The sequence below is a fragment of the Gigantopelta aegis genome, chromosome 9, assembly GCF_016097555.1.
Source record: "Gigantopelta aegis isolate Gae_Host chromosome 9, Gae_host_genome, whole genome shotgun sequence".
NCBI lineage: Eukaryota > Metazoa > Mollusca > Gastropoda > Neomphalida > Peltospiridae > Gigantopelta > Gigantopelta aegis.
Genome location: NC_054707.1, coordinates 8,544,423 through 8,567,045, shown reverse-complemented (window position 1 = coordinate 8,567,045; position 22,623 = coordinate 8,544,423). Strand labels below are relative to the sequence as shown.

General features: G+C 35.9%; 2 protein-coding genes across 2 annotated transcripts; one reads left to right on the top strand and one right to left on the bottom strand.

Moving 5' to 3' along the window:
• Window positions 1-826: 826 nt before the first annotated feature.
• On the bottom strand, window positions 827-10,692 carry LOC121380813 (1,5-anhydro-D-fructose reductase-like). Its single transcript, XM_041509794.1, has 10 exons — window positions 10,627-10,692; window positions 9,164-9,331; window positions 8,173-8,289; window positions 7,209-7,292; window positions 6,560-6,676; window positions 5,263-5,375; window positions 3,824-3,905; window positions 3,244-3,327; window positions 2,681-2,763; window positions 827-974 (listed from the first exon to the last, which is right to left on the bottom strand). Exons 1-10 carry the CDS (start codon window positions 10,690-10,692, stop codon window positions 932-934), a joined length of 957 nt encoding a protein of 318 aa, XP_041365728.1. The 3' UTR covers window positions 827-931.
• A 1,208-nt stretch (window positions 10,693-11,900) lies between these two features.
• On the top strand, window positions 11,901-19,189 carry LOC121381871 (dual specificity protein phosphatase 19-like). Its single transcript, XM_041511257.1, has 3 exons — window positions 11,901-11,947; window positions 13,149-13,399; window positions 14,941-19,189. Exons 2-3 carry the CDS (start codon window positions 13,165-13,167, stop codon window positions 15,381-15,383), a joined length of 678 nt encoding a protein of 225 aa, XP_041367191.1. The 5' UTR covers window positions 11,901-11,947; window positions 13,149-13,164; the 3' UTR covers window positions 15,384-19,189.
• Window positions 19,190-22,623: the final 3,434 nt, after the last annotated feature.

The following is a 22,623-nucleotide window of genomic DNA, read 5'->3' as shown; positions in this document are numbered from 1 at the left end:
GAGAGAGAGAGAGAGAGAGAGAGAGAGAGAGAGAGAGAGATATCTTTATTTCCTACCCTGTCTATATATATATATATATATATATATATATATATGAACACCGACAATATACAGGGGCGTAGCGTGATCTGGACCTGGGGGGGGGGGGGGGATTGAATATGAACCAAGTGGACCTTTTTCTATTTTGTTTTTGCACCACCCGAAATATTTATAAACCTGTATGTTTTAGTACTGAAAGCGGACCATTTGCTTCAGCGGGGGGGGGGGGGGGGGGGGGTCGTCCGACCCCCCCCCCCACCCAGCCTACGCCCCTGATATAGCGTAGCGCACGTGAGTGTTCCATCGACTGGTACTAATCAAACACCTAGAAACTCGAACCAGGATCCGAACGCCCGTGATTTTGACAGTTGTGATCGCACTATGACGTCAGAGACAACTCATTAACGAAAACGCGGGATTTTTGGCTACTGCTATGTAGACAAAGATCCCAACGCTGATACAACAATAATGTTTAACGTTAAACACCTTTACAATGATAACTTTCAAGTTGGTCGATAACAAATATTTGACATATCAATCACTAATACATTCATTAGAGGAGGAAACCCGACAGCACCCCCTTAAATATTTCTCCTGTAGTGTATGTATTAGTGAATTCACCCAAACAATAAAATACATGAACAGCAAGTTGAATTGAAATAGATCATTTATTGATGACGTAATACATGACAAATGACAATATTCATATATATTTATATGTAACTATTTACATAACAATAATATATGTAATCAACTAAATTTAACAATATTATCACTGATAACTGTGTCCTATTATAATGTCATCAAAGACGTAGACAACATTATAGACAGACATCATATTGTTTCTTGACCCAAATCAGACGTGCCATAACATGACGGATCAAAGTCGGGATCAGTACGGGATATTAAATGGATATTCAGGATGATCCGCGGCACTGAAAAACAAATAACAAAGATATTGTCACAGTGCTACAACTTCAACTTTGTAACAAGACATTTCATATATTTATTTTCACATGTACAGTAAGAATTAGTTATTGGTAATCTAACATTAACGTGGTCTCTACTTAGTGGGCGACCTGCCAATCAGACCAATTAGTGACATGCAATAATAATATTTTACGAGCAATGAAAAACACAATGTATTTTAATTTTTGTCTCAACGGGTATACCATGACTAAATACCATTACGTGGATACGTGTTTAGTATTTGTCTTATAATTAAGGGTCCTTTACCCATGGACGTGAGACTCGGGGAGAACAGGTTATGTTCACACGCCTTGAAGTTCTCTGGAAAAACACAAACTCTACTGGAAGATTTGAATGGCATTACTATAACCAAGCGTTTTGTTTAATAATCATAACTTATTGTTACGTGTTGGAGTTACAAATAACAACCTACAATCCAAATCGTGACTTGTTAAGTTATTGAAATATGAAAAGAAACGTTCACCAATATTAATATCACACGATGAATATATGGAGCCTTTTTTACGACTAAAATGAAGTGTTTGGCAGCATACATTCTTAAAGGGACATTCCTGAGTTTGCTGCATTTTAAGATGTTTCCGACTAATAAAATATTTCTACGATTAAACTTACATATTAAATATATTTTCTTATTTAGAATATCAGTGTTTGCATATTCAGTGCGTTTTTGGTCGTCTTGATATTTGTAAGAAGCCCAAACTGGATTTTGTCTTGAAATAATTTCGTACGTACAAAAAAAATATTATTTAGGAAATAAAATGAAAATTAACCTAGTACAAATATTAAAACGATCACAAACACGTTTAATATACAGCCACTAAAATTCAAACCAAGAAAATATATTTAATATGCAAGTTTAATCGTAGAAACATTTTATTAGTCGATAACATCTTTAAAATTGCAGCAAACTCAGGAATGTCCCTTTAACTACGGTTAATTGGGTTTCCATTGTTTGGATGCCCCTGGTGGACGTTCTGTTAAGAGCTTTCAAACGCCATGCACACTGAGCACACTGATGAGTTGATCACCTGCTAATGGGTGTCAAATATTTAATATTTCTGACACATGCAATTACAATTTAATACACTTTCCCATTAACAGCTGCAAAGAGAATTTCATATGACTAACCAGGGCCGTACCCTCCGGGGGGGCAGGGGGGGGGGCAGCTGCCCCCCCCTGAGAATCTTGTCCTTTTTTTTTTTTTATATATCTCCAGTAATAGCATAGAAATGTTTAATCTTTATAGTATGTTAAAAATGATTTATAAAATTTAGTGCCCCCCCCCCCCCCCCCATGGATTTTGGTCAGGGTACGGCCCTGCTAACACTAGCAAAATTAAAAGAAAGACAATAGAATAATAATATTGTTTTATTACAGAAAATACAAAATGTTAATACTGTGGTTCTTTTGCCCTTACTTTGCACCCAAGTATTCCTTTGTGTTCCTTATATCGAATTGTTACCTTCTTGTCATAATTTAGCTTAAATAAATGTGTATATGCATTTATATGAATATATGTTCTTTTAACTTTATCATGGTTGCCTGATACAAAATGCAAATTTGAGGCCTGAAATTCCCGGCAAATTTGTCTTTTGTGCCCATTACTTCCATCCCGAGTTTGGGATTGTTTGTGTAATTACTCGATACTTACAAATGAAATTTCAACATTCTCTCATTGGTCTGGAGTTGTCTTATCTTGTTCATGTCGTCTTCAGTCAGAGTAAAGTCAAATACCTAAGATAAACAAACAACTTATACCTGCCTAACATATTTATAGGTTATGTCCCGAGTGAAATAATTTTCAGTTGTCACGAGCATTATTTATATCACTCAATTCAAAACAAACGAAAACTATTTTTTACAAAATGTTTGGTACATGGCAATGCTGTACATTACTCCTATTGTCCGTCCCACGGGGAACGCCTTTTTCATACTACAGAATTTACTACAAGCTTCTTCTTTTTTTGAGCCGATTGTTTTCTAGATTGCACACAAAAATAATATTGTTTTGTTATTTCTAAAACACAATTAGTTTCATCTTACTTGAAACCAAACTGAAATTATTTACACATAAAAATATTTAAAAAATTAAAAAATTAAAAAAAAAAAAAAAAAAATATTGTAGGAGGATAGAAAAAAAATTTGTAGGAGGATAGAACGGTCTATAAATAAGTATAGACCTACACTATGCATCACTACTTCACATACACATACCTCAAAATTTTCCTTTATTCTTTGTGGACTTGTGCTTTTCGGAATCACAAAAATTCCCCTTTGTATCAAATTACGAAGCAGAACCTGAATTAGATAAACATTCCTATATCAACTTTCTTAGAAACGTAAAAAAGACATTTTCGTTCTGTGTTCTGGGGTAAATTCGTCTAGCCGTTTGTCACTAACGCTTGCTAGACTGATTTTATGCTAAACGAATGACAACTTCAGGGACCAGTCAAAATAGACTGCAAATGTTTAGCGAAAAACAGCTGGCTGAACGTAGGCCTGTTTTATTCCATGCATGTATTTCACAATGTAAACTTTTAGATAAAAATAGACGGAGTTGCTTTTCAAAAGATAATCCTATTGGTAACACTTTCTGAGATAAATTGCAATTAAATGTTTGTTTATTTATCAAATACAAGAGTGTGTCACATTTTATTAAAATTCATCATCATTTATGATATACACGTAATATTTAGATGTCAAAATTTGAAACGACTAAGGAACCCTGAGGTTTGCTAAAGCATTGATAAAACAGATACTTAAATACATTTTACGCAAGAAATATTTGATATACCTGTGCAGGCGTCTTCCCATATTTCCTTCCAATATCCTGTAGTGTGGTTTCCTCAAGAAGAACTCGCGACCCTTCATTAATCCTACGTAAAACACACAACAAAATTTGCATATTCATTATTATATATCCATATTTAAAACGTAAAACTAGTTTCGGTAATATTATAGCTAATTAGTAAATATGAGTCAATAGTAACTTAAGTATCTATATTTGCACTGTTGAACAGAAAAACCAAGTACAGTTTTAACTAATCCTACGTAAAACACACAACAAAATTTACATATTAATTATAATAATATCCATATTTAAAACCAATTACAATTTTAACAAACCTTGAAACTGTAATACAATTCAATGAATGAATGAATGAGTTTTGGTGTATATTATTTTAAAAAGAGATTAGAAACAGCATGTTTTCGTGAATTACTGTTGTTATGAACACGTGATCTCTTAAGACATTTGCTTCAAACAACATCAATGTTGATTTCTTAATTAATGGGGCAATGTTTGCTTTTCCCCCCGAAGAACACCACTATTGTCATACATACGACTTACAACTGTTGTGTGTACCCTACTGATATTTTGTTCTTGAGTGCGCCATATGTTCACCCACTGAACAAGAATTTATAAATTTTGTTTATTAAAACTAACAATATTTTCAGACACTGAATAAGAAGTTACAACTGTCGTGTGTATTACAATATCCCAGTACTTTCAGACTACGAACGTAATTTAAGACTGTTGTAATGTATTGACTTGTTCCGTTTGTTTAGACACTGAACAAGACTTACGACAGTTGCATTGTATCGACTTTTTGTGGGGTGTTTTAGACATTGAACAAGACTTACAACAGTTTTAATGTATTGACTTTTTCTGTTTTTTGGAACAAGTTTTTAGACACTGATCAAGACTTATGACAGTTGCAATGTATCGACTTTTTGTGGGGTGTTTTAGACATTGAATGAACAAGACTTACAACAGTTTTAATGTATTGACTTTTTCTATTTTTGGAACAAGGAACAAGACTTACGACTGTTGTAATGTGTTAACTTTTTCAGGGTTTTTTTTTTAGACACTGAACAAGACTTACGGCAGTTGTAATGTGCTGACTATTTCAGTTTGTTTGGACACTGAACAAGACTTTTATGATAATTGTAATGTGTTGACTTTTTCAGGGTTTTCTTTACACTGAACAAAGACTTTTACGACAGTTGTAATGTGTTGATCTTTTCAGTTTGTTTAGGCACTGAACAAGACTTACGACAATTGTAATGTGTTGACTTTTTTTAGTTTGTTTGGATAATGAACAAAACTTTTACGAAAATTGTAATTTGTTGACTTTCTCAGGTTTTTGTTTTTTCCACTGAACAAGACTTTTACGACAGTTGTAATGTGTTGATTTTTTTTTAAAGTTTGTTTGGACACTGAACAAGACTTACAAGTGTCCAGGTCTTCCTGGTGATCCAAGGGGGCTGTACGCTGTCAACCGGATGTTGCGCTTCTCACAAAACTCTTCCAGCTTCTCTTGGGGGAAATAGGCGTTACACTCAACCTACATGTAAATCCATTACTAAGAAAATAGGCGTTACACTCAACCTACATGTAAATCCATTACTGAGAAAATAGGCGTTACACTCACCCTACATGTAAATCCATTACTAAGAAAATAGGCGTTACACTCAACCTACATGTAAATCCATTACTGAGAAAATAGGCGTTACACTCACCCTACATGTAAATCCATTACTGAAAAAAAATCCATAACAGAAAACAGACGTTACACTCAACCTACAAGTAAATCCAGTACTGAGAAAATATGCGTTACACTCAACCTACATGTAAATCCATTACTGAGAAAATAGGCGTTACACTCAACCTACATGTAAATCCATTACTGAGAAAATAGACGTTACACTCAACCTACACGTAAATCCATTACTGAGAAAATAGGCGTTACACTCAACCTACATGTAAATCCATTACTGAGAAAATAGACGTTACACTCAACCTACATGTAAATCCATAACAGAAAACAGACGTTACACTCAACCTATAAGTAAATCCAGTACTGAGAAAATAGGCGTTACACTCAACCTACATGTAAATCCATTACTGAGAAAATAGACGTTACACTCAACCTACAAGTACATCCATTACTGAGAAAATAGGCGTTACACTCAACCTACATGTAAATCCATTACTGAGAAAATAGGCGTTACACTCAACCTACAAGTAAATCCATTACTGAGAAAATAGGCGTTACACTCAACCTACATGTAAATCCATTACTGAGAAAATAGGCGTTACACTCAACCTACATGTAAATCCATTTCTGAGAAAATAGACATTACACTCAACCTATATGTAAATCCATTACTGAGAAAATAGACGTTGAACTCAACCTACATGTAAATCCATCACAGGAAACAATAGACGTTATACTTAACCTACATGTAAATATTTATTTATTTATTATTAAGATATTTATCTACACATGTACTTTTGAATAAAATCGTCAAATTAAAACTGATGTATTTACATAGGAGTTCCAAGATTATGAACCGCCTACCATTTAAAAGGTAAGTTCATGTTTGAGTTTACTATCCCTTTAATATAACTGAACCCTTCAGTAGCTGACATGTTTCAAAGCCTATAATGTTTTACAAAACCTATATGGATAGAAGCTGTACCCTATGGATAGAATCTGTCACCTGGAATAAACAATAATTAACACACCTGGTTAGTCACTGGTTGGTGGCGTGCTGCCTGGACTATGAGATCAATTTGTTCAGAATTAAAATTAGACACACCGATAGCTCGGACCTTTCCAGAATCCAATAGATCTTCCATGGCCTGCAATAACAAATACTAGTACTGCAATAATTAGAAACGCATTGGTGCTAATAGTTAAAGTCGCTGATTCAATTTTTGGGTAAAATATATTCAAAACGTACTATAGTTTATTTACCATTAAATGAAAAAAAAGTATAACTTTTTTGTTTAAATAAAAACATACATATATAGCTGGGGCGTAGCCAGAGAGGAAAAAACCGCCGGGGCAAACCCAGATCCATAAAAATAAATATCAGTACCATGGGAAAAATAAAATAAATCTGGGGAAATTCCAGACGACGCAAGCGCCTGGTCTGCCTCATGCTGGCTACGCCATTGTATAGTGTGGGTTGCCTATCACCCACACCAACCCACCCCGACCCCCAATATTGTCTCCCCCCCCCCCCCAATATAAAATGCTGGCTATGCCAATGCATCAAATGGTCTATTGCATAGCACATATTTTAATTATAAAATAACCAACATGTAGTATTCATCTTCATGTTTAATATAACCTTGCTATATATCCATTATATATAAACAGAGTACAAACCCGCCATGTTTCAATCAAATTAACACTTTCGAGTTCACTTTTGCCATGCTCGTCAGCAGGAAAAATCGTCCAGTCTCCACGATTCTAAAAATAAATATTAGCAAATATAGAAGTCAAAATAAATAAATAACAATTACAATAGCTCTAATCCTTGTCTAGTCCATACATATAATTAATATTGATAACACAATATCCAATAATTGTCACACGATGTAAACTTTGAAAATGTAACACTAGTTGATGATGTCTTAACACATTTATGACTGTCGCAGAACAGAACAGAGTATCATACCTGTCAACTCTCACGCATTTGGCGTGAGTCTCACGCATTTGTAACAAACATCACGCTCTCACCCAACGTTACTATAATATCACTCTTTTTTCTAAAAAATAAAAATTATTTTATAGTCGTGGTTTATATTTGAGAGCTGAATGGAATTATATACTGATTATGCAGGGTCTCTGAATTCGTTACCTATTAATAATAATACAGCATATCGGTTCAATACCAACAATCACTCGCGGGTGCTACCGATAATCGACTGGTATGGTTTAAATTAACCGTATTAATTAGTAAAAGTTGCACTCGCTCGATTTTTATTTTTTTTTAGATTTTTTTTTAGATTTCCATTGTCAACAACAAAAAACTTCGCCCTGAACCTGACCAAGAGCCTACTTCTAACTTTCTCACGCCTAAGAATTGCCACAAGTTGACAGCTCTGGAGTATACACTTTTGCTGTTCACAACATTGTGTGAACAATGGCGAGTCTACGAATATTTCGGGGAGGGACGTCAAAGCTGAGGGCTAATAAGGACTGGTACTAATTTGGATTAGCCAGATAAGCAGGTAAAAAGCAGATCTAGACAGGCAGGCAACTGACCATCCTTTCAACTTACATCTTGGCCTCGTCGTAATGAATTCTTTATTAAGAGCAGCTATCAGTGATAATGAGATTTAGTCACCTTGAATCCCATTGGCGCATGTACCAGATACAGATCTACGTAGTCGAGTTTAAGCCGACGTAAACTCTCCGACAAGTTAATTGGGACGTCATCTTTCTTCATATGAGTCATCCACAACTGAAAGGCAACACACATTGTAAACGAGTCTAGTGATTGGGTATTAGATTGCACAAAGCGATCAATGATCGATTAAAATGTACATTATACTTTGGGGTACTAAATGTTTTAGTTGATGAAAGGGGTGTGGCCATTTTATATCTGTATTATAACTTTTAAATAATTTTATAGTTTTAAAATGAAGTTTATCGAATTAAAGGGACATTCCTGAGTTTGTTGCATTGTAAGATGTTTTCGACTAATAAAATAGTTCTACGATTCAACTTACTTATTAAATATATTTTCATGTTTAGAATAACAGTGTCTGTATATTCAACGTGTTTTTGGTCGTCTTAATATTTGTAAGTAGTCGAAACTGGATTCTGTCTTCAAATAATTTCGTACGTACGAAAAAACATATTTTAGGAAATAAAATGAAATTTAACCTAGTACAAATATTAGAACGATCAGAAACACGCTGAATATACAGACACTGTTATTCTAAACAAGAACATTTATTTAATATGTAAGTTTAATCGTAGAAATATTTTATTAGTCGATAACATCTTAAAAACTGCAGCAAACTCAGGAATGTCCCTTTCATATATACTAGTATATATAATTTTAAAAAATCCACTTATCTTAAAGATGTAATATATTTACAACTGAATAGGCCGTTCACCTATAGTATTTAATTTCCTTTAGTATTATTATCCTGTAAATGATCTCCTATGAAGTGGCAGTCCTCCTATAGACGAGAAACAACCTTCGATGTTCCAGTCGTGGAGCAATGGCTGGGACGAGGGAAACCCCGAGACCGTTGAAGGCTATCCCTGAAGGCGATCGTTCCTATGACCCATCGCACCTCAGACAGACGAATATTAAACAAGCCAACCTTGGTCGTGATAAACACGTCTTCTCGCTTCAGTTTGCCCTCCTTGAAGTGCTCCTGAAGGGCGGCTCCTATTGCCTCCTCGTTTCCGTAGGCGAACGCCGTGTCCACGTGTCTGTAGCCCACTTCCAGCGCTATCTTTACAGCCCTGTGTGTTTGTTCTGGCGTTGCCTAGAAACAGTAAACATATGTTAGACACACTTTAAACAGACAGGAAAACACATACAATAGACGTTTTGTGTTTGTTTGTTTTTGTTTTTGTTTTTGTTGGTGGCTGTTTGTTTTGTTTTGTTTTTGTTTTTGTTTGTTGTTGTTTTGTTTTCTTGTTGTTTGGGGGGGGGGAGGGGTTCTTAGTTGGTTTGTTGTTGTTTTTGGTTTTCTGTTGTTGTTGTTTTTGGGGGTTTTCGGGGGGGTGGGTGTTTCGTTGGGGTTTTTGGCGGGCGTGGGGGTGGTATTTGTCTGTCTGTTTGTATAACGACATCGCCATGGATCTGACCTGCGGTCTTCAGAGGAATCAGCCATATTTTCCATTAGCAGCATGTGGTCTTTAATATGCGCTTTCCCACAGACAGGACAGCACATACCACAATATTTCATATACCATCAGTGGGTGTTTCCGATCCTATGGCCCAAGCACCTCAGACGAGCGCTCTACCGACCGAGCTAGATCCTCAAAAAATCATTATACAGTAATTCATCAAGCATTAGATTTTCAGGGCAGTTCTGGATCCGCGCCCCTACAGACGAAATTGCCAGCAGACTGGCCATGGATTAGATGCTCAAGCTGGCGGTTAAGACACCCTAAAATCGTCAAAAAGCAACTTTGTCCTAGATTTTCAGGGCAGTTCAAGGTTCGGAGATGGTGTACGAACCCCCTGGATCCGCGCCTCAGTAGACGAAATTGCCAGCATACTGGCCGTGACTTAGATGCTCAAGCGGGCGGTTGAGACACCCTAAAATCGTCAAAAAAAAACAACTTTGTCACCATGGTTACAAACCTTATTAGGGTGCCAGTTATTTTTAATAACTAAGTTCATGACATTCATGTTTAGTGTTTGTAGATTAGAAATAATATACTTTGTTTAATGAGCTGTACGTAGTTATTCTAATGAGCTCTGTCTGGTGCTGGTTTTGATTTAGTAAGCTAGTTTGGGGGTGGCGGTTTTCTTTTTGGTGGTGCAAGAGTGAGAAAACCTCCAGGAATTGTTGTCCTTCTGTAGCCAAGGTACTAGATTCATAGAATCATCATTGTTCAGAGATACGGCCCTGACCATTTATTGTGGTTTTGTCGTTCAGATTTTTTGTTATACAAACAGGGCAGTACCCTCCGGGGGCAGGTGGGGGGGGGGGGCTATCACCCCCCCTGAGAATCTAACTTTTTTGTTTTACTCCAGAAAATAGCATACACATCTCAGGGTTTAATTTGTATGGTGATAGAACGTAATTACAAAAAGATAGATACATACCTGCCAGGTACCCAGGCCTATAACAGGCATCTTGTGTCCGTTGTTCAGAGTAACTGTATTCGCCATGTTGAGTTGTGGAGTAAAGACAGAGTTATAGGTAGACACCACGGCTAACAGAACGTATGTGTTCCTAAATCTACACTACTGACACGACATCGAAGGTCTCGTGCTGACCTGTTTGTATAGTCACACTATCACTTGTGGTCGTTGGATAAAGATAGCAGAGTGTCAGATCTGACGATAACGAAGGAATGTTTGTTTAACGACATCTCAGCACATTGGATATATTAAGTGTCATACGTATATATATATGGTGCATAGTATTTGCGACACTGTAGTAGTAGTAGTAGTAGTAGTAGTAGTAGTAGTAGTAGTAGTAGTAGTAGTAGTAGTAGTAGTAGTAGTAGTAGTAGTAATAGTAGTAGTAATAGTAGTAGTAGTGGTGGTGGTGGTAGTGGTAGGAGGAAGTATCTGATCAATATGTACTTTCTAGAATAGCCCATAAATAAGCATGAGTGGGAGTACAATACAGAATTTATTACACGAGTTTGGGAAAGTTTTATTACCCGAGCGGGTATAAAATAAATTTCTAAACGAGTTTCATAAATGTCGTTCGACACTTACGCGAATGTTATAATTTATTTATTATCCACTAACTGGGTGGGTTTATATATATAGATATATATATATAACAAGCGTTAAATGTGGTTGTAACATTTGAAGCGATGTCAGTTAGAGTGACGATGGATGGTGTCAATATGATAATATGATAACCGAAGCTGCCGCAAGCTTGTATCTGCTATAGCAAGTACGGTGGCGTTAGAAGTGTGCCATAGCAGTTTTCAATGTATTATTATGATCCATGTCATTAAAGAAAAAACACGATAAAAATGTATATAACCGTTTATTGCAGACAATATCGGTATTAAACATACATGCATACGTATACGTGCATACATTCATACATGTATAAGCATATTAATGCATGTTCGCCCCCCCCCCCCCCCTTTCTCTGTCGATGTCTGTCTCTCTCTCTCTCTCTCTCTCTCTCTCTCTCTCTCTCTCTCTCTCTCTCTCTCTCTCTCTCTCTCTCTCTCTCTCTCTCTCTCTCTCTCTTTCTCGCTCGCTCGCTCGCACGGTAGGTAGGTATCTTTGTGTGTTTATAAATATGTTAAGGCGTCGTTAAACAATCATTCCTTTTTATGCCTACAACAATTAATATTTCTAAAATAATGCGGAGACTGGAGAGATAGGGGGAAAGAGGAACAGCAAAACAAAAATGGCTGCGCCCACAGACGATCATTCGCCAGTGTAATATCCGGTAATACATCAATCGTACGACTTTCATATTCAGAAGAAAAAAAACCTTTAAACTCATACCTTTAGAAATAATTATATATCATAAAAATCATTATCTAGGTTCCGTTAAATGTTTTGAAACTGCATCTGTAGGGGTTAGGTCACTGACCGTGACAGTGATGGTATTATAGTATTAGTGATAGTTCAGAATGACAGTGTCAGAAAGGTAAACTACGGTCCGGTTGGGGTGGGGTTTTTTTTTTACATTTTGACATATAACAACATGTATTGTTAGGCCCAGCAATAAACATCACAATAATAAATAACGGGCCGAAGCATTTATCTTGATGGAGTAGGGTCAGAGATTGTCTCACCAATCAAACCCTTTTTTTTTTAAAATACTGTATTAAATTTTATAAAATCATACCTAGTAGGTTGCCCCCTATCAAAAATCCTGGCCAATGCATTCTAACCAGTTCAGTGCCCCACAGGCACAACTGGTATGTCAAATGTATGGTACTAGAATGGGGCTAGTTTTGCACTTTTGATTTAGGCCTAGTCAACCAGTCTGAGAGTGGCAGTCCTCTTTTTGTCCACTATAGGATTTCCTCAGTAGTAGCTGTCCTACACATGAGGCACTAAAGGATAGATATTCATGGATTCAATCCATATTTTGCGAAATGCCCATTCGACTGCATTGTGCAGAGATGCGGTCTTGATTGTAGATAGGCTAGTGGTTTTGTCATTCAGATTTTATGCTTTGACAGTAGTTGGCTAATTATTTTTGTTTTTTTAATTAGCCATCTTTTTTAATCATGTTTAGTGATATAATGTACTGTTCATATTTTAAAAGTTATTATTAAAACTAAATCTTTCCAGTAGGAGCTATGCCGCCCCACCACATAAGTTGATGTAATGCTATACCATACGAACATTCATGAGTGAAAAACAAACAGTGTTTAAAAAATGGTATATTGCTTGCCTACCCATTGTAACACCACATGATGTTTGGACACACACACACATGCACACATGCATACACACTCGCGTGCACACACACACACACACACTGAGCATACATAACATTTGAATGGTCACAAGGTACCATTCTGTCATTTCTATAGACCAGACCATATGTTGATCAATATAACATATTAGACATCAAATAGCCGTAGTTTAAAATGTTCCAAGAAGCTTTCAGACAAATATTCATTTCGTTTTAGTACATGAGTTGGCAACATGGGTGACTCACCCCCACCTAGCAAACTAACTCTGCTCCTGGCGGGATTCGACAGGTCGGCACTGCGTCAAACGGACACCACTGTGACGACAGTGGACGGCCGACAGATCGTGGAGGGAAAGGACAAGCGGGGGAGGCTGGTGGTGAAGAGTGTTATCACCGGAGAGCAGGGCTACGTTGGAGATGTATGGCAGGATCTCCAAGTGGGCGAAGTCTTGCCAGGACTCATCATGGGTGGGTGCATCATTCTAAAAAAGTAAAGTTTGTTTTATTTAACGACGCCACTAGAGCACATTGATTTTTGATTTTATCATCGCTATTGGGCGTCAAACATATGTTAATTCTGACATTGTTTTTTAGAGGAAACCCGCTGTTGCCACATAGGCTACTCTTTTATGACAGGCAGTAAGGGATCTTTTATTTGAGCTTCCCACAGGCAGGATAGCACAAACCATGGCCTTTGTTGAACCAGTTATGGATCAGTGGTCGGTGCAAGTGGTTTACACCTACCCATTGAGCCTTGCGGAGCACTCACTCAGGGTTTGGAGTCGGTATCTGGATTAAAAATCCCATGCCTCGACTGGGATCCGACCCAGTACCTACCAGCCTGTAGACCGGTGGCCTAACCACGATGCCACCAAGGCCGGTAATGTACATCATTCTGAATCAAACTATCAACTGGAAGGTGTAATATCCATTTTGAATGCATCATTCTGAATCAAACTGTCAACCGGAAGGTTATCTATTTTTATTCTCCAACCATGTATTGTTATAGGCCTTTGAAAATGGCATGATAGTTTTGTTCGCACATCGTTCACATAAGTATAGTTTTGCATAACCCATTTATCATTCGCGCATTGAATTTATGACATCATTTACATGGTCACGACAGGCTATGTAAAAACAAAATGGGTTACCTGAATTTGTTTTTGCGTAACCCATAAATGATTTATGCAAAGTTTCAATTCTCAGAGGCCTGTGTTACAGATCAAGTTTGACTTTCATGGCCCTTGAATGTTGGAAATTTTTTTGAGTGGGGGGGGGGGGGCAATGCCTCAAGATACTGAACTGAAATTGTTGGTATTGTTATCATTTATACTGTTACAGATCAAGCTAGACGTAATACTTTCATGGCAATTTATAAGTTTTTACATAGTTATGGCCCTTGAACTTAGGAGATACAAAAAGTTGTTGGGCCCGGTAGGGGAATCCTTGGAGTTTTTTTTTTTTACTTTATTAGATTGCATGCACTAAAATGGCTCTATTCTATTTTATATAATTATTTAATTTTTAAACTATCTAAACTTACTTCAGTATACTTTTCACATTTTATTATGGGTTTTTTTTATTTTTAAGTACCTCTGGCTATTATATAAATCATCACAATTAGAAGCTGAATGTGATGGAATCGTTTCAATTCTATCCAGAATTTGTATTACAATTTTTACATGATGCTGACTTTTACTCTAAATTTTAATTTGATGTATTTGTAATATTTGTACTTTTGCACAGTTCTTTACATGGTGTTTTAATTTAACTGTTGAATTTTTATATTGATGTTGATCATCACATTATTTTTGCATTACCATAGTTTGACACCCAATAGCCGATGTATTTATTGTGCTGGGGTGTCATTAAACATCCATTCATTCATTCAATCAGAAGCTGTACTTACATGTACATTACCATTTTTTTGGTTATTGTTATTCATCATTGTAGTTTTTAATACTTATATACTTATTTAATTATTACACTTTATATTGTTTACACGACAGGCTCTCAAGATGTTGCTCACAGTGACGAGATCTTGAAGACATACAAAGTGACTCACATCCTCAACTGTGCGACTCTGGTGGAGAATCTCTACCCATACAAATACAAATACCTGACTATCGAGTTGCGCGACACTCCACAACAACTGATCAGGCAGCACTTCACCGAGGCCCTGGATTTCATCGACGAGGGGCGGAAGGCTGGCTGTGTGCTGGTGCACTGTAACGCGGGTGTGTCGAGGTCGGCCACATTTGTTATTGCCTACCTGATGCAGCACGAGGGGATGAGTTTCGAAGAGGCCTTCAGATACTTGAGGACCAAGCGAGAGAAGACGTGTCCAAACCCAGGGTTCGTCTCTCAGTTGAAAAGATACGAGGAAGTACTCAAACAGCAGAGATCACAAAAAGAGAAGGGGGAAACGAAAAAGAAAAAGAACAAGTTGTGACTGGTGATAGTTGTACTGTAGATTGAGTGATGAATGTGTGGTAGAAGAAAGGAATGTTTAGTGACACCCCAGCATATTGTACCTCTTTAGAATAGAACATGAAAGTCTATGATGAATGAATCTTTTTTACTGTAGTTATGTGTGGTAGACAAAAAAAAGAAGAAAAGAAATGTTTGTTTAATGACACCTCAGCATATTTTAAACTCTTGCTACTTTGGTGTTTTCCCTTGATGATGGTTACTCTAGTGACCCACCACACCTGAGGTGAATGTTCTGTCACTGCGCTATGTATCATCCCTAAACAGAATGGCTAATGACACCCCAGCACATTGTTTAGCCAGTAGTATATTTTACCAGCTGTGGTTAGAATAGTACATGGTAGAAACCGAGGCATAATCAGGAAGGGCCTGATGTTGTAACCAGTGTGTAAACAGAGGGGATTCAGATTAGCAACCTGTAAGTGTTTACAGGTTGTTCAAAGTAGAATTTATCTTTATGAAGGAAAGGGCTCAAAATTATCATTTCCTTTCGAGTATCAAATACACTCACTATGCCACTGTTGTAAAAAGATTATTTGAAAATATCATTACAATGGCAGCTAAGGCTATTTTTTTATAATTATTCAAATAATTTTATCTTTGGAGTTGATTGGATTATTTGACTTCATTAATGAGGTTTATATAGTTGTATCTCCAACGATTCACTTAATATTGTATAACAGTATTTTTTTTTTTGATATGTAAGGTACCAATACAGTGAGACCTTGATAATCTGGATGGTGTGATTTTTCCTAAAAGTGTCTGGTTTATCGAATTTCTGTAGTACTGAATCATACATGAAGACTTATTAGTCCCCACCGGTCCAGCCAGAGGGGACTATAGGTTTCATCTCCGTCCTTCTGTCCGCCTGTCTGTCTGTCCCACATATGTTTTCCGGATGTTTTGTGCAGAAGGCTTTGAGATATTGAGCTGAAAGTTTGTATATAGCTTTATCATGTACTGTTACAGATCAAGTTTAACTTGCATGGCAAATTTACCCATTTTTGAGAGAGTTATGGCCCTTGAACTTAAGAGATATGAAAATTAGTTTTCCACTTTCGTTTTGCAATAACTGAAAATATTGAGGTGAAATTTTGTATATAGCTTTATCATGTATATATTGTTACTGATCAGGTTTAACTTTCGTGGTGATTTACCCACTTTTCACTGATGTTTGGCCCTTGAATTTAGGATTCCCTTGAATGGAAAACCAATAAAAGAAATAAGCAACAAATACAGATTTGTATATAAAAGATTTATATAAAAAAAAAAATTCTACATGTATATATATTTTTTTAAACCAATTCAATTTTAAAAGCTATTTCTTAACTGGATTTTGAATTTTTTTAATTTATCTGTACCAACATTTTTCTTTCAATTTAAAGGCAGTACTTTTGCAACATTTTCATTTCTTGGGATTAGTGTAAAAATAATATACAGTTACATGTTGTCAAGGACAATTGGCCTTAATTTTATTCATTACATTTTATAAAGGCAATGAACATAACAAAACGGTATGCTATATCGGTGAACCATGTCATTCCCAAGTTGAAGGAAACTATCGAACAAACCAACAATTAAACATACTCATAGTTGTGAGACCTAACCTTTGGCACATGTTGTCTAGTGGTGTTTACTGGCCATGGTAGTGGCTACTGTTGCTTACTGGCCTTGGTTGAAAAAAGTTATAATTTTTTTTTTTTTTACAGTAAATAATCTGTTGCAAGAAATTACATCCGGTCAAGTGAAGCAAATTGTTTTTATTTGTTACAAATTGTTTTGGATAATGGTCGTCCAGTTCCGGAAGCTGAATATCTGGATTAATGAACACATTTATATAGTGGAGAGTTTGTTGTGTATGTCGGGTGTCTGTAAGGTGGGGTTTCTGGACTACTGGAGTCCAGACTACAGAGGTCTCACTGTAAATATTTAGAATCTTTTTATTATTATCTCTCCACCTGCTACAGACCCCGGTCGAGCTGCTGGTGCTCGTTTGCACCTGCCAGTGCAGGTGATCCCTTCTCCCACCCACCTCAACCTTTCCTGTCCTAGATGAATGTGCATGTTATAACATAACATTTATTATTACATGTACATACTTAGCTCATTGTTATACTTGGTGCTACATGTTTAATACTGTGTACCTGGTATGTTTAAATATACACATATACAACACAATATGCATTTTATTCTACTTACATTACAGAAATGGATGTTACTGATAGTATAAATATTAGTGCAAATTACATATTTTATTTTCTAGCTGTCTTTGGAGAGGTTTTGTACTGGTTTGTAAGAAAAGAAATATGTACACTGGTATATACATGTATATATATAATTTATGCTGTAACAAGTAGACATTTTTATCATCCCAATTCCAAAACATAGTAATTCACCTTTTGGTAAAAATTGAGATACAATCACATATTACAATTTTTCTAGTTTCTAGATGAGCCCAGTTTATATAGATAGTTCTGTTATTGATTTGCAGTTAGCTTGTTTTACCACTGGCAAAGTCAGTTACGTCAGTGGAATCTTCATCATAAAACAAGAACCTGGCACATCCAGCAACCAAATCAGTTTCACTTCATGTATATCCATAAATAAAAATCACATGCAAGAATCATTAGGGTTGAATTCACAAAGCCTATTTGTCTTACACATGTGTAACTACATACATTTACATAAGTTAAACACCTGCGTTTGAGAAAAACAGGCTTCGTAAATTCGGCCCTTATTTTTAAGCAATAATGTTTTTTGGGCAATTAACCAGTCTTTAATTAGGCATACTGTGACTATTTTTTATTTGTATCAAAACAACTAAAAAGAAAGCTACTATATTTGGCCATTGGATGACATCTGTGCAAAACAAACTGAAGATATTACCGTTATGTTTATGATACAATTATTTATACCGATATATATAAATTTGTACAAACTGAAGCTCATTTTGGTGGTGTGAGGTGTGTGTGCTTTTTCTCAAACATAAAGAGGCTGGATTTACAGTCTGTTTATGATTTACACACATGTAATTACATGTATTTACAATGCTTAAACACCTGCGTTAAGCAAAACAGATTTCATATATTCGGCCCGTATTGTTTCAATGCTGTTAAACGAGACTCACATGAATAATAAGATATGTGTACATCCTAGTCAAGACAATAGTTGGAAAAAAAAAGAGTTGGACTTTGAAGATGTTGGTTGATTAACATCCTGTACAAAGGTTATTTTCTTAGCTATTTCTCAATTTTGTGATATTCTAATTTATAACACAATTTGTTTTTTATTTAAATTATAAATGCCTAGAAATTATACTGTACTGTACTGGTACAGTAACTCTGTGATATACTTCATTGCTGCTCATGACATATTTCCACGGAATATATCCTAGTCTAGTATAAAATAATTATTTGGAAGAAGTGAACCCTGCAAGTTCCAGTAGGTTATTGTAAAAGAGAACATCCAATATTAAAAACTTTGTTGTTATTAACTTGAAAATGAAGTTACATTGTTGAAAAGTGGCAAATCAATTTTTAAAATGTACAATTAGCCTGTTTTATGGAAATAATTATAGAATTATCAATGTCAATATGTACAAACTACTATTGCATAGTTTTTTTCATAATTTCACCAATTTGGAATAAAAAATATTATTTTGCATGGCACTGTGTGATTCATTTTGATCTTCGTTTTGCTTTATATTCAGTATTTACATTACAATGGATTATAGAAAAGATTTAAGGCAATAAAGATATTTTGGTACAACTATTGGATTTATTGTTTATGTTTATAGATACCCCAATGCTGAAGACAAGTTGATGTAAATCATGAAGTAAACTTTTGGGTCATTCCATGTCAAATCGACAAATATTTGAGGTCGCCCACGCACTTCGGTCTCAGATTCACTTGAAATTTGTACCAAACATGGCCTCAGTTATCCACATGAACAAATCGCAAGTTTGAGTTCTGTATTTCAAATAGCTTTGAAGTAATGGACATTTTCCTAACTATGGTAAGAGTTAAATTTAGCTGAAAAATGGCTGCCGTAATTGTCCTGCTATATTTCAAGACCTATTATCTCAGGATATGATGGACTTGGAGCCCTGAAAGTTTGCATGGGCATTAAGGAGGTTATAAAGGATTGATTTGTAGCAGACTGGTGCTTTTCAGTCATCATACTGAATGATTGGATACAAATGAAAAATGTCGAAAATGCAAGTTTATTTCACGAGCACCCATTTTCCAGACTCTAAAACAATGTCTTACATTCACTGCACACACACAATCTTTTTTGTCTATGAAGTCCACCGCAGTCACTGTATAACTAACGTTTTACATCTATGTGCTGTTTAGTTATGGAATAACACCCTTCCAAAATCAGAAAAATGTCAGAATGGGAAAATTTTCAATGACAAGAAACCCAATGGGTTAACTTCAAAAATCCTGAAACTGAGCTCATTTTATAGCTAATGTGATGTAGTTTGTGTGTGCCAAATTTCATCATCTATATAGAAGCCCTTCTTGGGGAAATATGTTTTTCAATTATGCACGATTTCAGCATCCGCAAAGCATTTCAAAAATATAATGGATGGATCAAATGACATTTTGTGTATGTGTGTGTGTGTGTACATGCATGCTTGCATGTATGTATGCAGTATTATATGTATGAATGAATGGATGGATGGATGCATGTATATGTATGTATGTATTTAATACCACGTAAGAGTGTCATGTAGTCTTTATTAAGTTATTAGCATTTCATCTTTAGAAACAGTGTTGTGACTACAGTTCATTCCAGGTTTGTTTTATGTCTTTCATCCTTTTCATCCAGATAATACTGGTGGCCATTTGTTGTGGTTGGTACATTTAGTAGACACAGAATACACTGGAATGACACGTAGCAGTTGTCTTCTCTTTCTGGCCTATGAAATGATCTTGCTGGACTATGAGGATGCATGGATGAAATTTGAAAATCTTCATTTTCCTTGGATATATTTCTTACATGACCAACCCACCACTTTCCATCATATATACAGGCAACATACTTTCCAATTTCACACCATTTCCAGCTGACAGGCAGTGCTGGTTTTTGATTTCTAACATCCTTATTTATTACTGTTAGCAGGTCTATCTCAAATGTTAGTGTTTTAAGACCCTTAGTCACAGATTTATTGTGAACCTTCCTAGGATCACGACATGATTTCTGGAAGAAGACATATTTGGTGATATAGATTTGCTTATGGTGTAGGCACAGAGTCCCATTTTCAACCTCAGGGAGGTCTGTTCGAAGTCACAAAAGTTCTTTGATATTATCATCTAGATCAGAAAGTTTCAGTTCTTGTTTTCTACAGAACTTAGTTCGATGACTTGGTCTTCAGATCCATAAGCACATGTACAAGGAGCTAAACATGTAGACATACTTGCCAAATGATATCAGTCACTAATTTATAATGTTCTTGGTAAAAATTAACCCCCCAAAAACCAACCGTCACACATTTCACTAATGTCAATCTTGAATATTTGGACATCATGCCGTTTTGGAAAAATGTCTAATATATACTTTCAGTTTGTGAGGTTTCTAAACAATTTTTTTGTACTTGTGGTCATACTATACAAGTAACAGTAAAAATACTTCAACGATTCCAATTCCAAGGGGTTAAATGAGCTTATGTTTTTGGTGTTACTGAAGAAAATATTCATCCTGTAAACAATTACTAATCTTAAATCTATATAAGTAGCAAAGTGACTGAAATGTGGGTGTTTTATAATGAGAAAATACATTAACCATGCATACATTAGTCATGCATAATTGAAAGATAAATTTCCCAAGAAGGGCTTCTATATGGATAATGAAATTTGGACACACAAACTACATCACATTAGCTATAAATTGAGCTCAGTTTCAGGATTTTTGAAGTTAACCCACATTGGGTTTTTTGTCATTGAAAATGTTCACAACCTGACATTTTTCTGATTTTGGAAGGGTGTTATTCCATAACTAAACAGCACATAGATGTAAAACGTTACAGTTATGCAGTGACTGCGGTGGACTTCATAGACAAAAAAGATTGTGTGTGTGCAGTGAATGTAAGACATTGTTTTAGAGTCTGGAAAATGGGTGCTCGTGAAATAAACATGCATTTTCGACATTTTTCATTTGTATCCAATCATTCAGTATGATCAATCCTTTATAACCTCCTTAGTGCCCATGCAAACTTTCAGGGCTCTAAGTCCATCATGTCCTGAGATAATAGGTCTTGAAATATAGCAGGACAATTACGGCAGCCATTTTTCAGCTAAATTTAACTCATACCATAGTTAGGAAAATGTCAATCACTTCAAAGCTATCTGAAATACAGAACTCAAACTTGCAATTTGTTCATGTGGATAGCTGAGGCATGTTTGGTACAAATTTCAAGTGAATCTGAGACCGAAGTGCGTGGGCCATTTGTTGATTTGACATGGAATGACCCTTTTGTAAAGCAGTACATTGTGGAAATTAGATATCTCTAGCACTCGTGTGACTTCACATAGCAGGACAATTACGGCAGCCATTTTTCAGCTAAATTTAACTCATACCATAGTTAGGAAAATGTCAATCACTTCAAAGCTATCTGAAATACAGAACTCAAACTTGCAATTTGTTCATGTGGATAGCTGAGGCATGTTTGGTACAAATTTCAAGTGAATCTGAGACCGAAGTGCGTGGGCCATTTGTTGATTTGACATGGAATGACCCTTTTGTAAAGCAGTACATTGTGGAAATTAGATATCTCTAGCACTCGTGTGACTTCACCTTTGGCCTAAATCATTTTAATAAGTCGGGAATGTTTGGTGAAGATTTAAAAATATTTGTGGAGAACTTTCACTGAGAACAAATGAAAGTTTGTTTTGTTTAACGATACCACTAGAGCACATCGATTAATTAATTATCGGCTATTGGATGTCAAATATTTGGTAATTATGAGTCATCAGAGGAAAGCCACTACATTTTTCCTAATGCAGTAAGGGATCTTTTGCATGCACTTTCCCACAGACAGGAAAGCACACACCACAGCCTTTGACCAGTTGTGGTGCACTGGTTGGAACAAGAAAAAAAACCCAATAGGTTGAATGGATCCACTAAGGTGGTTTAATCCTGTGACGAAATCACCTCGGGTGAGCACTCAACTAACAGCTAAATCCCAACCACAAAAGCA